The sequence below is a fragment of the Callospermophilus lateralis genome, chromosome 18 (genome assembly GCF_048772815.1).
Source record: "Callospermophilus lateralis isolate mCalLat2 chromosome 18, mCalLat2.hap1, whole genome shotgun sequence".
Taxonomy (NCBI): domain Eukaryota; kingdom Metazoa; phylum Chordata; class Mammalia; order Rodentia; family Sciuridae; genus Callospermophilus; species Callospermophilus lateralis.
In genome coordinates this window covers 10,873,689-10,887,396 of record NC_135322.1, presented here as the reverse complement: position 1 = coordinate 10,887,396, position 13,708 = coordinate 10,873,689, and the positions used below count along the sequence as shown (strand labels likewise).

Below are 13,708 nucleotides of genomic sequence, written 5' to 3'. Positions count from 1 at the left end.
AGCCCTAAGGAGCCCTTAGGGTGGCTGCCACTGAGGCCACACCAGCCTTTATAATGGAGGGTGTGGCCAAAGGTGACCTTGGCCCAGTCCTGCTGCTGCTTGCTGCTCAAGTGAGAGCCAGTTTTCCCTCCCAGCCTTAGGCCACCTCTGGCTGCTGGGGCCCCAGCTCTGACCACTTGCTTTCCCCTCATTTACTTTTTTTTTTTTTTAAAGGGACATTTTCCAGTTTATGAAAGAAGTACAATGAGCCCAAAGTGACCACTTTCCGGTTTCACTGATGACCATAGTGTGGCTGGTAACTGTACCCCTGCTGTCTCCACCCCCATTATTTTGCCAGCGCATCAGCTGTCCACCTCAAGACTGTTTTTCTAGGGCTGGGGATGTGGCTCAAGCGGTAGCGCGCTCCCCTGGCATGTGTGCAGCCCGGGTTCGATCCTCAGCACCACGTACCAACAAAAATGTTGTGTCCACCAAAAACTAAAAAATAATAAAATTCTCTATCACTCTCTTTAAAAAAAAAAGACTGTTTTTCTTATAAATTTTTCTGAGTTGCTTCTGAAATGCTGGCGACACTCAGCTCCAAGGCAGCTCTCTTCAGTCCTCTGCTGTCACCTGCCCAGGCCCAGGACAAAACCACTGGGGAGGCTGGGGCTGTGGTGCTCAGAGAAGAGCCCAACTCCATGCTGCCCGCAACCCTGAGTGGCCTCCCTGCTTGAAGGCTTTACCCCTCAAGTGGCTTCACGGGCTGCTTCACCTGCTGCCCCAGCTCTGTGTTACTTTGCTTCTTAATGATGAGATCAGATTTTTATTTCCCCCCCTTTATTTCACAACAGGTGGCATTCAGCTGGATGCCAGCCACACACCTATAACCCCAGCAGCTTGGGTGGCTGAGGCAAGAGGATCGCAAGTTCAAAGCCAGTCTCAGGAATTTGTTGAGACCATGTCTCAAAATAAAATATAAAAAGGGCTGGGGACATGGCTCAGTGGTTAAGCACCTGGGTCCAGTCCCTGGTTAAAACAATGGTTTTGTTTGGTTAACAGCAACAACAAAAAAACAGGTCACATTCCCACGCATACCGCCCTGCACCTTTCAGTTTTCTTTCTAGTACCTCAGCTGTTGCTCTGTTGGGGCTTAGAGAGCGTAGGCTCCACAGGGTTCCATTACATGGGGGAACTGGGTCCCCTGGTCCCCTGTTGGTGGGTACTGGGTGGTTCCAGTTGTGCATCAGTAGGCAGTGCAGTGAATAACCTTTTAATATGGAATTTGGCACTGGCAAGTGGCTCTGTAGGATGAATTTTTAGGAATGGCATCGCGGGATCAAAGTGTGTATGCATTTGTACTTCAGACAGGTTCTGCTAAATTGTCCTTTAAAGGGGTCTTACCCGTGTTCACACCCAGCACCTGCTGGTGAGCTGGCTTCCCCCAGTCCCACAGATAGCATCGTGTGCTGCCCAGATTTTGGTCGTTAATCTGTTTGATTGGTAAAACTGATATTGCGGTGTACCTTTTTTTTTGGACTAGGGATTGAATGCTGGGGCCCTTTACCACTGAGCCACATCCCCAGCCCCCTCCTTTTTTCTTTGTCTGAGACAGTGTCTCACCAAGTTGTTTAGGGCCTCGCTGAGCCTGGCCTTGCGCTTGCAGTCCTCCTGCACCAGCCTCCTTGTCCGCAGGGGTTGCGGGCATGTGCCATTGCACCCGGCTCCATGTGTCTTCACTTAACTTGCGTTTCTCGGTATGAGAATCAGAGTGCTGAAGAATTCTAAACCTCAGCTTCCTACTTTGGGGAATGTACTCAAAAAACCCTCTTAGAAAGTTGAAGTGGAGGGCTGGGGTTGTGGCTCAGTGGTAGCGTCCTCGCCTAGCATGCATGAGGCACTGGGTTCGAACCTCAGCACCACATAAAAATAAAGACAATAAAGTCCATCAACAATAAAAAATATTAAAAAAAAAAAAAAAGAAAGAAAGAAAGTTGAAGTGGAGAATTCCACGATCACCCACCGGGGTGAATGGAGCCTTCCTAGCCGCTCAGAATCCCGGATTTGGAGGGTGGCAGGCGAGGACCCAGCCCTGCATCTGCTTTCCTCTGGAAGCGTGTCCTGGGAGGTCGCTTCTCACCTCCCAGCCTACTTGGGAGAGTGGAAATGATGCCTGCTCAGTGCTGCTAGGAGCCATGAGATGAGGCCAGGAAATCACCCGGTGTGGGGGAGGCGGCCCCAACGCACCTTCTGTGCTGAGTGCTGCTGAGGCTTCGGCGGGGCTGAGGGTGGTCAGTGTTGGGGACGCAGTGGCTAGAGGGATGTAGTCACCAGAATAGCCCTGGATGTAGACCCCACTGTGAAATGAGACCTTCTCTTCGGGCCTCTGATTTCCTACGTGAGACAGGGCAGGTGTCGGCCGTGGTACCCTGGTGTAGGCAGATTCCTGCCAATCTGTAGCAGAGGACTGTGCGGGGAGGAGCCTGCAGGCAGGTGGGCAGTGGGCCCTAGGGAGGGCACGAGCCAGGTGCTAGAGTCCAAGGGTGGGGAGTCCTCCAAATAAGGAAGGCGGCTGGAGTCTGGAGGTACCTCCTCACCCTGAGAAAACTGACTAGTACCAGTCACCAATGCCACCTCCCAGGGGTCTCCTGACAGGAGCAGGGCCTTCACAGGTAGCCATGTGTGCTGTGTGATAGGTAGAGGTGACAACTGCTGTGCTTCCTGGGCTGAAGGGACCCTCTAGATACAGTCAGCTGCTGGGGGCTTCTGTGGGCTCTGCCTGGCATCTCGGGGCCTGGGTTTGAGTGTGTGTCAGCCTGCCCGATGCCCTTCTGGAAAGGTACTGCTGTGGGAGGGCCTGGCCGGGGCCAGCTGAGTTGAGCCTAGTGTCTGTGGTCCCAGGCTCCGATTCTGGGCCCAGAGCAGTGTGGCTAAGGGCTGGAGACGAAGGAGGCCAGCCCGCAGCGTGGCACCCCTGCAGTGGCAATGCCGCTGTGCGGGCCTCCTGACTCCTTCCTATCTTAGGCTGCAGGAAGCCCTGTGCTCCCCACCTTGGTGACGCAGGAACACAGGACGGAACCTCTCACCCGGCTCACAGCTCTCAGGAGGTCCTTGGAGGCGTTGGCTCTAGCTGCTCAGTCCTTCCCGCTGCACAGCCCCATCCCCCAGTCCCCTGGCGCTCACTGGTTCTGCCAGCAGGTATTTCTTGAGCTCGTAGTGTGAACACGCAGACTATAGAGCTTCACGTCAGGTCATGAAAAGTGCCACAGAATAAGATGTGGAGTGGATGGTGACAGAGGAGCGATTTCAGTAGAAGCTGATCAGGGAAGACTGTTGAGGTGACTTTGGAGCAGAGACTTGCAGGGAGGGAGGGGGCTGGCATGGGGGAGTGTAAGGCCAAACACGCTGCTGGTGCAAAGGCCCCAAGGCAGTGCTGAGATGGCTTTGTCACTGACAAAGTTCCGGACACCTTGACGACTACACGGGGTAGAACCCCTGCCCGCCCTGGATGAGCGGCATCTCTGCTTCCCACAAGCTTTGCCTGCCTCTGGGTGCCACCTCCTTCCAGTCTCCTTACTGGCCCTCTTTCCTCTCACACACCAGAAGTGCCATGCGGTCTCCTGTCCCTGTACTGGGTCACACCCTCCCTCTGCCTGAGACAGCTTTCTTTGCAGGGCCTCTCACCCTTGCAGACCGCAGGGAGGCTTCCCCAGGGCCTCTCACCAGTGGCCCCTCTCCCTCGTGGCCTTGGTGCTGTTCTGCGACTGTTTTCACGTTTGTTCCCCTGACCATGCAGGGGGCTCTGGGAGAGGGCTGGCATGTGGGGGAATAGGTGGCTGCTTATGGGGGTGACTTTGAGGAAGGGGCGTTTCCACCCCAAAGTGGAAACCTCGGAGGGCTGCTCTGCTGGGGCCGCGGCTGGCCCACCATCCCAGAGCTCGGTGGAGAACGGTGCAGCCTTGACAGCCGCCCCTGTGCCCGCTGTCGCATGTTGGGGAAGGCTGCATTTCCAGGCCTCCACAACCCATCTGTCCAGCCTGAGGCCAGGGTCCCCAGAACCTTGGGGACGCCAGGAGAGGACAGGGACAGCCCTTAGTATGATCGTCTCTCTGCCATCTGCAGTGTGCTTGGTCACAGAAGACCATAGGTGTCGCCGAGGCAGTCCCTCTTTGTGCAGGGGTGGTGGGCTGGACACAGCTGCTCCGCAGGATGATGATGTGAACTAGAGATGCAGTAATGAAGCATTCATCAGCGTGCCCGGTGGGGACTGGGGCTGAGTAGAGAGCCATCCGTGTGGCTCTGTGCTGGTAGCTCTGTACTTTCCTGACCCGCCTCCCTTGCCTCCTGTCGGTTCCTGGTCCGCTGGACCTTGGAGCCTCCCTAAACACAGGGCCTGGTCCAGTGGCCAGGCAGCAGCCGCTTTTCCTGTCCATTCACTCGGCCTGTCTTGGCTCCTTCTCTGCCTGGTCCCACACTGGGCAGTGTTGGAATCACAGCAAGAGACACGCTGCTCTCCACGACAGAGATGGGGAGGCCAGAGGGTGGGGCCTGCCTTGCCTTGTGGGGTCAGGGGGCACTCCCCAGAGGAGGGGACACCTGAGCCAAGAGTGGCGATCATGTCCCCTTGTCGGGTGGAGTGGCTGTGGTGGGCGTAGCCTGGCCTCAGCAGCTGAACTGGGCAGAGCGGGGACTCCCTGTGTCCCATGCCCAGGGCTGAGCTCCGGAGATGTGCTGCTCATGCAGCGAGAAGCCGGGAAGCCAAGGCTGGGGGGCTGCAAGGTGGTGTGGCTGCAGGTGGAACCTAGGCCCAGCTCCACTTTTGGTGGCAGTTGTTATCATGGGCAAGAGCGTAGACCTCTCTCCTGGAGGCCTGCCACACCTGTCTGACTGCAGGATTCTGAAAAATACCACAATTACTGTCGACTTCCCTTTTCGAGATTATATAATTAATACTTGTCTCCATTCCCTCTGCACAGAGTGACATGTATCCAAGTGGCCTCCGTGCTGCCCCATCTGTCTCGCCCTCCTTCAGTGACCCTGGCCTGAGTCACATTCGCCTCCACCTTCCCCACCCTGCCCCACCCCGGTTCTCAGGGGTCCAAGTCCTGTTGACCACCTGCCTCAGTCCTCTGGAACCAGAGCCTTCTGGGTCGGCAGTTGTGGAAGCCTGGCCTCCTAGGACAGGCAGACATGGGGGCTGTGCAGGGCGGGGGGCCGTTATGTTTTCTTCCTTTCTTTTTAAAGAAGTATTTTTTTTATAACTTTGTTTTTACAATTAATTTGCTTTTATGTGGTGCTGAGGATAGAATCCAGTGCCTCTGTGTGCTAGGCAAGCGCCCCCCCACTGAGCCCCAGCCCGGCCCAGTTGGGTTCTCTTCACTGATGTGGGAGCGTTTCGCGTGGTAGTATCTGTATACATCTTGGCACTTAAAAGTTATAAAAGATGCAGAGAAAGGTAAGCTCCTCTCCTGCCCCATCAGCGTCCCCAGCTCACCTTGCAAAAAGCCGCCTAGTTTCTTATGAGTGTGACAGCACGGAGACGTAATCCAAGCTGGCCGAGCCTAAGCTGTGGCCAGAGTTTGTGAATAAAAGCTGTATTCGAGCACACCCGTGCTCACTTCTTGCACGCCACCTGTGGCTGCTTTCCTTTTAGGGTAGACGACTAGGGATTGAACCAGGAGTGCTCTACCACTGAGCCACATCCCAGCCCTTGTCACTTTTTATTTTGAGGCAAGGCCTGGCTAAGTCGCTGAGGCTGGCTTCAAACTTAAAATTCTCGTGCTTTGGCCTCCCAAGTAGCTGGAATTGTAGTCACACGTCACCGTGCCCTGCTTATGATTGTTTGCTTTTGGTAGAGCCTGTGTCCTGCAAAACCTAAACTAAGTGCCAAAAATGTGACCTGCATTGTGACTCTGTGCGTTTTAAAGTCAGGCCAGACCTCTGTCTTCCAGTCTCAACCCCCTTCCGCTTTCCATCTCTGAGTCTGCTCTGAAAAGAGGACACTAAAAGGTGGTCTCTCTGGTGGCCGGGACTGCCCAGCCTGCCTGTGACGTGAGCTCCTCCATGCCCACAGTCCTGGCCCTGCCTTCCTGCCTCATGCTGCCTGTTTGCCACCAAATGGAAGGTCGGGGCTGGGGTGCACTGCCTGAAATGGAAGGGCCCCTCAGGAGTGCCACCTGGTGTGCCAGTCCCTGCAGCCTACCTGTTGGGTCACAACCAGGGCCTCTCCCAAGGCCTGCAGGAGATCCCCGTTCCTCGAGGAGTCTTTGCACTGCTCCCAGCCCCAGTGACTCCTGACTCCTGAGCAGGAGGGAGAGGCCCACAGTCATCACCCCTCAGCCTCCACTGCTCCCCATCCTGTCCAGCAGCCTCCTGGTCCCTGGATCTGCCCCCTCACTGCCACAATCACTCCCACCCCAGGAATTGTTCCCTGCAGTCTGCCTCCGTATCCCTGAAGCCTCACAGGGACACCTTCGGGGCCTGCCAGGTCCTAGAGTGCCTTCTGAGTAAGAGTGCAAAGCTGCGCCCAGGGCTGGGCCTCTGGGACGCCCCCTCTCCTTCACTGGCTCCTCCTGCTCCTTCCTTCTTTTTCCAGAATAGTGAAGCAGCGCCTGCTCTGCAGAGCTGCGGTATCCTGGGTATGTTTGCTCTCAGATCACTTGGCCTGGCCCTAGCTGGGACCTCCTGACTCTGTACTCTCTTGAACCCAGCTGCCAGAGGCACCCTTCACACGGGGGCCCCTGGTGTGGGAAAGCTGTTCTGGATGGGGACAGCGTGCCTGGTGGAGGGCAGGTCTTAGCGTTCTACTCTGGGCCTGTGCGGGTGCCCTTCCGCTCCTCCACCCGCGCTGCTTCCTGGTGGTGTGACTCCACCAGCTTCGGGCTGGCAAGGCTGGCTTGAGCCACAGCAGCCCCTGTCCTCGCATCTCAAGGGTGCCACCTCACCTGTGTGAGCACATGTAAGAGCCACCTAACACCTGACACCCAGCATCAGGCATCTCTCTCTCCCTTTGTGACAACCCCGGTAGAGGGAAGCAGCCCTCTTTGCCCCTAGCCTGCCCCTGGGAGGCTGTGGTAGCTTCCGGTGGGCTTCAGAGACCCAGCTGCAGCAAAGGCTGTCTCGCCTGGATCTCGGCCCCGAGAGTCCAGGGCTCCCAGCAGCCTGCCTGCTCCTTGGGCCAGTCGGGGTGGCTCAGCTCAGCTTCAGTTTCAGAGCAAGACAGGCCTGGGAGTGTGTTCCAGTCCCGCCACACCTGGCTCTGTGACCTAGGTGGACATCTTGCCCTCTGGTGCTCTCCCCGAGGACAAATGGAGATATAATTAGGCCATCCCATGGGGCAACGGCTGGCCAAGCCTGTGTGCAGACAGTGCGTGGCATTGGCCTCACCAGGGCCAGTTCCCAGGACTCGACGAGGCCACCCCATCATCTTGTTCTCCAGCTGTGTCTTCTGCTGGCCAACCCAGCGCTGTGTTGTGGTGCCAGCTGCTTCTCAGTGCCCTCATGCCCCTTATCTCCTGAGACTCCACAGACATCCCTTTCAGAGAGGAAGAGGTCACTGTGATCACTTGTCACACCCTTGGCAGGCAAGGCTCCGAACCTGGGTCTCACTGTAAACCGTTCCCTCTGTGATTCCATCCCCTGCACATGCTTTTGAACACGCACACACCCCGCCCTCCCCTCCTGGTAACCACTTCAACTCCAGCCCTGGCTCCAGTTGGAGCAGAACATGGGACTCAGGGCACACACCCAAGGCCTGCCCCTTGAATGCACGCACTTGCACAACTTGCCTTTACCGTGCCAGCGAGTGCCAGCCTCCCGTGTGTTTGGTTGTTCAGCATATGCTTTGGGGGCCTGTCCCTGGGTTAGTGGAGAGCAGGAGCTGCCTCCTGGGGGGCGGAAACTAGTGGGAGGCTGCAGGGCTGAGTGAGCACCTGCGGGTCTGCAGAGTGCCCCCGGCAGGCCCTCGAGCTGCTGGTGCACACACGAGGGCCAGCGCACCCCAGGCCAGCTCCTAGCTGCAGGCTGCTTGCCCCGTGACCTTGGGCAAGCCTTTGAGCCTCTGCTCTGAAGTGGAAATGAGGAGTACTCACTGCACAGATGTGTTCCCAAAATTGACATGTGTGTTTGCTCGGGGTGGCGCCTGGCATGTCACAGGTGCCATACAAATAAATGCCACCTCTACATCTCTGCTGTGCCTGTGCTGCTGTCTCTATCTTCAGTTTTTCTCTCATTATTTTGCTTCTTAGTTTGAACATATTCAGCCTCATTCGTAAGTAACAGCAAGTGTGGAGTTTTGTTTTGATGTGCCAGTCTCTGCTTTTTTGGTTCTGGGGTTGACCCAGGGGAGCTCTACCTCTGAACTGCACCCCACCTCTTTTATTTTGAGACAGGCTCTCGCTGCATGCCATCCTGCCGTCTTAGTCTCCCAAGTCACTGGGATCGCAGGTGTGCCCCACAGCGCCTACCCCGCTGCCAGTTTGTTCTTAATCTAGGCATAAATGCTCATAAATAAATATTAATCTCGTCATTCCCAAGCCACCAAAAACACTGCCCCATCTGTCCACTGGTGATATGTCACGCCTTGAGACGTGCTGAGGACACTGTCAAGGGTGGGGGGTGCTGGCTGCCAGAGCGTGGGCTGCAGTGGGCCAGCTCTGAGCCCTGACCTGTTTTTCATGGGGTCTGTCCCTGACCTGAAGGTGTGTCTCCATCTTAGAGAAAATTGACAAGAAGCAGCTGACAGTTCTTTTTTTTTTTTTTGAGCAGTGGTCATTCTTGTGTCCGAGAGTTACCAAGTTGCTCTGGGGCCTCCTTTCCAACCTCCTCTGAGGATTCATAGTCCTTTCCACCCCTCAGCTCAGTTTCCCTTCCTGAAAGGGAGGAGGCACATGTACTCTCCCTGGGCCCAGGCTCTGGCAGTGACAGTGATTCTTGTGCGGTTGAACCTGTTTTTTTGAAATCGAGACACACTGAGTTGCCCAGCATTGCCTCAAACATGCGATCCTCCTGCCTCAGCCTCCTGAATAGTTGCCGTTTCAGGCATATGCCGTCATACCTGGCAACAAGGGTTTTCATATCTACCCTAAGACCCAGTGCCAGGGAGATAGTGGTGACCAAGACAGCCTGGGTCTTCCCTCCCCAAAGAGTGACACCCCAGTGGACAGACCTGGGATCCTGCATCTCAGGGGACTGAAGGAGCCAGATGGGGAGCTGAGGCAGCCTAAGCTATAGGTGGGCCTTCCTGGAGGAGGGGCCATTGGACCTACACACCTAAAGGACCTATAGCAGTTCCAGAGTTTGTTTATGAGTCTTATTCCTGTAGACCCTGCAGGAGTGGAGACGTGCTAGGGAGGCCATATTAGTCCATCCAGATAGCCCATCTGAATTTACCAAACCAGCCCTGGACCAGGGGCCTTTTTTTTTTTTTTTTTTAAGTGGTGTCAGGGATTGAACCTGGGGCCTCATACATGCAAAGCAAGCATTCTGCTACTGAGCTGCATCTTTTTTTTTTTTTAAGATGTTGATAGATCTTTATTTATTTGTTTGTTTGTTTATTTATTTATATGTGGTGGTGAGAATCAAACCTAGAGCCTCACACATGCCAGACAAGTACGCTACTGCTCAGCCCCAGCCCATGCATGTCCTTCTTTTTTTTTTTTTTTTATAAATTTTAAAAAATAATAAAATAAAAAGGGCTGGGGATGTGTCCTTCTTAATTTATTTTTATTTTTCACTTTTATTTTTCCAACTCTGGCCTCAAACTTGGAATCCTGTCTCAGCCCCCCAAGTAGCTGGATTTACAGGTGTGTGCCACTGTACCTGGAGACTTGGAGGCCCTTTAAAGCAGGTCTGTCTACGGTCTTGATTCTCACCCTGGTGTCCACTAAATCCTGTGGCCCCTGCTTCAATCTTTAAAAGATAAAATATCAAATGTGATTACAAAGGATGCAAGTTAGCTCAGCTCACTTCTTAAAATTGCATCTAGGCCTGGAATGGTAGCACACTCCTGTAATCCCAGCAACTCGGGAGGCTGAGGCAGGAGAATCGCAATTGCCAGGCCAGCCTTAGGAAGTTAGCAAGACCCTGTCTTAGAGTTTAAAAAAATAAAAAGGGTTGGGATATAGCTCAGTGGTAAAGATCCCCTAGGTTCAATCTCCAACACCAGAGAGAGAAGTTGGTTATCTAGTACTCACGCTTTTCCTCATGGACACACAAAATGATGGTTGGTAGCCGCAGCTCTGATGACTTCTGTTTTCAGAGCAGTTATGTGCATTCAAAATCTGCAGTGACTTATGTACAAACATCTGTCATTTCTTTTAATGACAAGATGGCAGTATCTGTCAAGTACTATTCATTTTCTTTCCTGTATTGACCTATGTTAATAAGAAGGTAGAAGAAAATGCTCCATTTCAATTTAGTGAAAATAAAGGGGTCATTTCTTGGGCTGGGGCTGTAGCTTAGTGGCAGAGCGCTTGCCTAGCATGCGCGAGGCACTGGGTTCGTTCCTCAGCACCATGTAAAAATTCTACAACTACAAAAAAGGGGGGTCATTTTCCCACCTCAAGTTCAAGGCCACCAGTTGGACAAGACCAAGGCTGGAGTGGCTGCTGAGTCCAGAGTGCTGCCTTCCCAGCAGGGCCAGTTTCTGGGCCATAAGCACGTGGGCCTTTGTCAGAGAGCTGCCCCACAGTCTGCAGGCAGGGCAGCCAGCACCTAGGAAGCTGCTGGTCACCTGCAGCTGCTCCTGGCTCCAGCCCATCTGTCGCCCACCCCACACCGGCAGCTCAGCACCCCAGCGCCACCCTAGACTACGGCAAGGGTTCTGGGCCAAGCGCTAGACTCGCCTTGTCCAGCTGCCTAGCCCCAGGGAGGTGACTTCTCACCTTGCACTATGGTTTCCTCCCCCAAAATATGGAGCAGTGCTGCGTGAGACCAGGAGTGCTGGCCCTGGTCTAGAGGGTGGCCAGAGGTGGGGACCTCATGGAGATGGCAACTGGGAGCTCCCTGGGGTCCAGGAGCAGAGCAGAGGGCAGCAGGGCGGGGGTGGCGCAAGGAAGCCTGCTGAGAGCCCTCTTCTGGCCTATTCCCCACCTGCCTGTCACCTGTGTGCCCACTCTGCTCCGCCACCTGAGATCTGCAGCAAGGCCTGGCCGTCTCCCTCCCCTGCTCATAGCCTTTCCTTCCCACTCTCCTTGGTCACCCAATAACACACCCCAGCGGCCAGACACTGAGGACAAATAGCAGCCGATGGATGTGGCTGTGGCAGGGCAGCTGTGATGCCCCTCGAGCAGGAGCCAGGAACAGGCTCAGCGGGAAGCCGGCTGAGAAAGGCCACGCAGTGTTTGATTTCATTTTTATGAAACGTCCAGAAAAGGCCAGAGTGGGCCTACGGAAAGGACGCGGTGGGCTTCCCGGAGCAGGAACGTGCAGCCGTGGGGTTTGGCTCAGCCCATAACGTGCTGCCGGGGACACGTGGCTTTTGCCCCGCCAGCTGTGGCTGTGCCGGGTGTTGTGGGAAGGGGAGTCCGTGAGGCACTAGGCGTTGCGTTTTGGAGCTGAGTTCAAGTCCAGCTCTGCTGTGTAGTTTCGTGGGAGGCTCTTGTCTCTGAGCTTGGTTTCCTCATAGGGTGGAAATGAACTTTCCTCCCTCTGTCAGAAAACAGCGGTGAATATCTGCTCTGAACCTGGCCCTATGTTGAGCAGTGTTGGGGACATGGTGGTGACCTAGATGGCACAGCCCTGTCCTCTGGGGCTCTCAGTGGAGTGGGGAGACAGCCAGTCAGAGAGGAGTTAGGTGTCCAGAAGCCCAGCACTAAGCCCAGTGCAGGCAGCACTGACTTGTTTTGGGGGTGTCCTGCAGTGGCCCTGAAGGGCCTTGTTTTAGGGGTGTCCTGCAGTGGCCCTGAAGGGCCTGGAGGGGCGGCTGGGCTTGGGTGCTGTGGGTGGAGCAGGGCAGGGGAGTCACAGGTCGCCCCTCTGCCTGCAGCCCAGAACGTGACAGTGGACGAGGTGATCGGCGCCTACAGGCAGGCTTGCCAGAAGCTGAACTGCAGGCAGGTCCCCAAGCTCCTCAGGCAGCTGCAGGTACGGAGGGGTTGCTCCCTGGGGTCCCTGGCTTTCCCAGCTGCCACCCACCCAGGGCCTGTGAGCGAAACTTTGGAAATCCTCTTCAGTTGTGAAGTTGACCAGGCTCTCCTGGGTGCCTGAGCAGCCTGGGACGGATCATCAGGGGAGAAATTCCAGCATTTGTCAGCCCCCAGAGAAATTGTGGTCCCCAGGGAAAGGCCATGTATGCAATCCTCGTTTATCCTCTGATTTTTTTTAAAAAATTAAAATACAGATATAAAAGGCCAAGTCCACTTCTCATTTCTTGCCGAGTCTCCCCAGGAGGCCCCACGGTCACAGTCTGTGGCCCGTTCTGCATGTATGAAGAGACTGGGTTATTGGTTCAGAAGGACCCAGGCTCAGGGAACTGGTCTGTGTCTATGCAGATGGGGTCTCCCGGGCACGTTCCTGGCTCACCAAGCCTGGCCACATTGCTAAAGCCCTGCCTTCTGCCCTCTCCCTGGATGAGTCCCTCCAGGGGGTTCCAAGGTCACCTGTTTCTAGGCTGCTGCTCCCACAGCCAGCTCTGCTGAGCGCAGCCTCTGTGTGTGAGTGGGGAGGTTCTGTAGGAATTCCAGAAATGGGTGCTGCTCAGTCCAGGGGAAGAGGGCCACGCGGCGTGGCTGCAGGGCATAGAGGCAGCCTGGTGATGTTGGCAAGGCAGGCCTTAGCCTCTCACTCCTAGACGTCCTCACGGTGCCTGTTCCTTGAGTGACAGGCGGGAAGCCAGAAAACAGAACCTGTGCTTGTGGGGACATGGAGAGCTCAGCCGGTGGGGGCTGGAAGGACTCCCTGTCTGCCGCCCTCCTGGGCTCCTGCCTCACCCTGTGTGTGGTCTTCCCTCAGCCTGGACCCCACAGGAGATGCCCGGGGCTGCTCCCCCAACTGGTGGAGAGGGGCTGGGGCCAGGCCAGTCCTCATTGACCCCACTCCCCGACCCCACAGAGCTCCTCCTACTCTCAGGGGCGCATACCCCAGTTCCAGCCCTGGGGCATTCTGGGGGACTTTGTTCAGCCACCCTCCCCCAGCCCTGCCCTGGCACACTGCCTCACTCCAGGACAGCAGAGTTGATGAAACTCTAGCCGCCCCACTGTTGGCCCAGTCTGTCTCTTGGGGGTCTTCGGGGTCTTCCCACTCTGACCAGAGCCCACTCTGCTCTTAGGAGTTCAAGGACCTCGAGCACCGCATTGACTGCCTGGACCTGAAAGGTGTGTGTGGAGGCTGGGAGCCGCCGGTGGGGGGCCATACGAGGTGGCGCTGGTCTCCTACTCAGGGCCGCCGCCTTCTTCCAGGGGAGAAGCTTGACTACAAGACCTGTGAGGCCCTGGAAGAAGTCTTCAAGAGGCTGCAGTTCAAGGTCGTGGACCTGGAGCAGACCAACCTGGATGAAGACGTGAGCAGTCCCCCCCACCGCCCCCCCCCACACCCACAGCTCCCTCGGTTCCCAGGCCCCTTTGAGGTCTCTGCGCAGACCCAGCATGAGATGGCACACTAGACCAAGGCCAGAGCTGGGGCAGGAGCAGGGCCTCTTGAAGAACAAGAAGGAGACATCAGTGTGACTCAGGGGGCAGGGGCATGATGGGAAGCTTGCAGAGCTGGCGAGAGCAGCTCCATGACCTCTGGC

The 13,708-nt window shown here is 55.8% G+C and overlaps 1 protein-coding gene across 2 annotated transcripts in view; it reads left to right on the top strand.

Moving 5' to 3' along the window:
- Positions 1-13,708, top strand: part of Ppp1r37 (protein phosphatase 1 regulatory subunit 37) — a 43,006-nt gene that overhangs the window by 23,907 nt on the left and 5,391 nt on the right. For both annotated transcript variants that reach the window (XM_076838026.2, XM_076838027.2), the window contains exons 2-4: positions 11,966-12,063; positions 13,247-13,292; positions 13,377-13,477. In XM_076838026.2, coding sequence (XP_076694141.1) covers positions 11,966-12,063; positions 13,247-13,292; positions 13,377-13,477 — 245 coding nt within the window. The remainder of the gene's footprint in view (positions 1-11,965; positions 12,064-13,246; positions 13,293-13,376; positions 13,478-13,708) is intronic.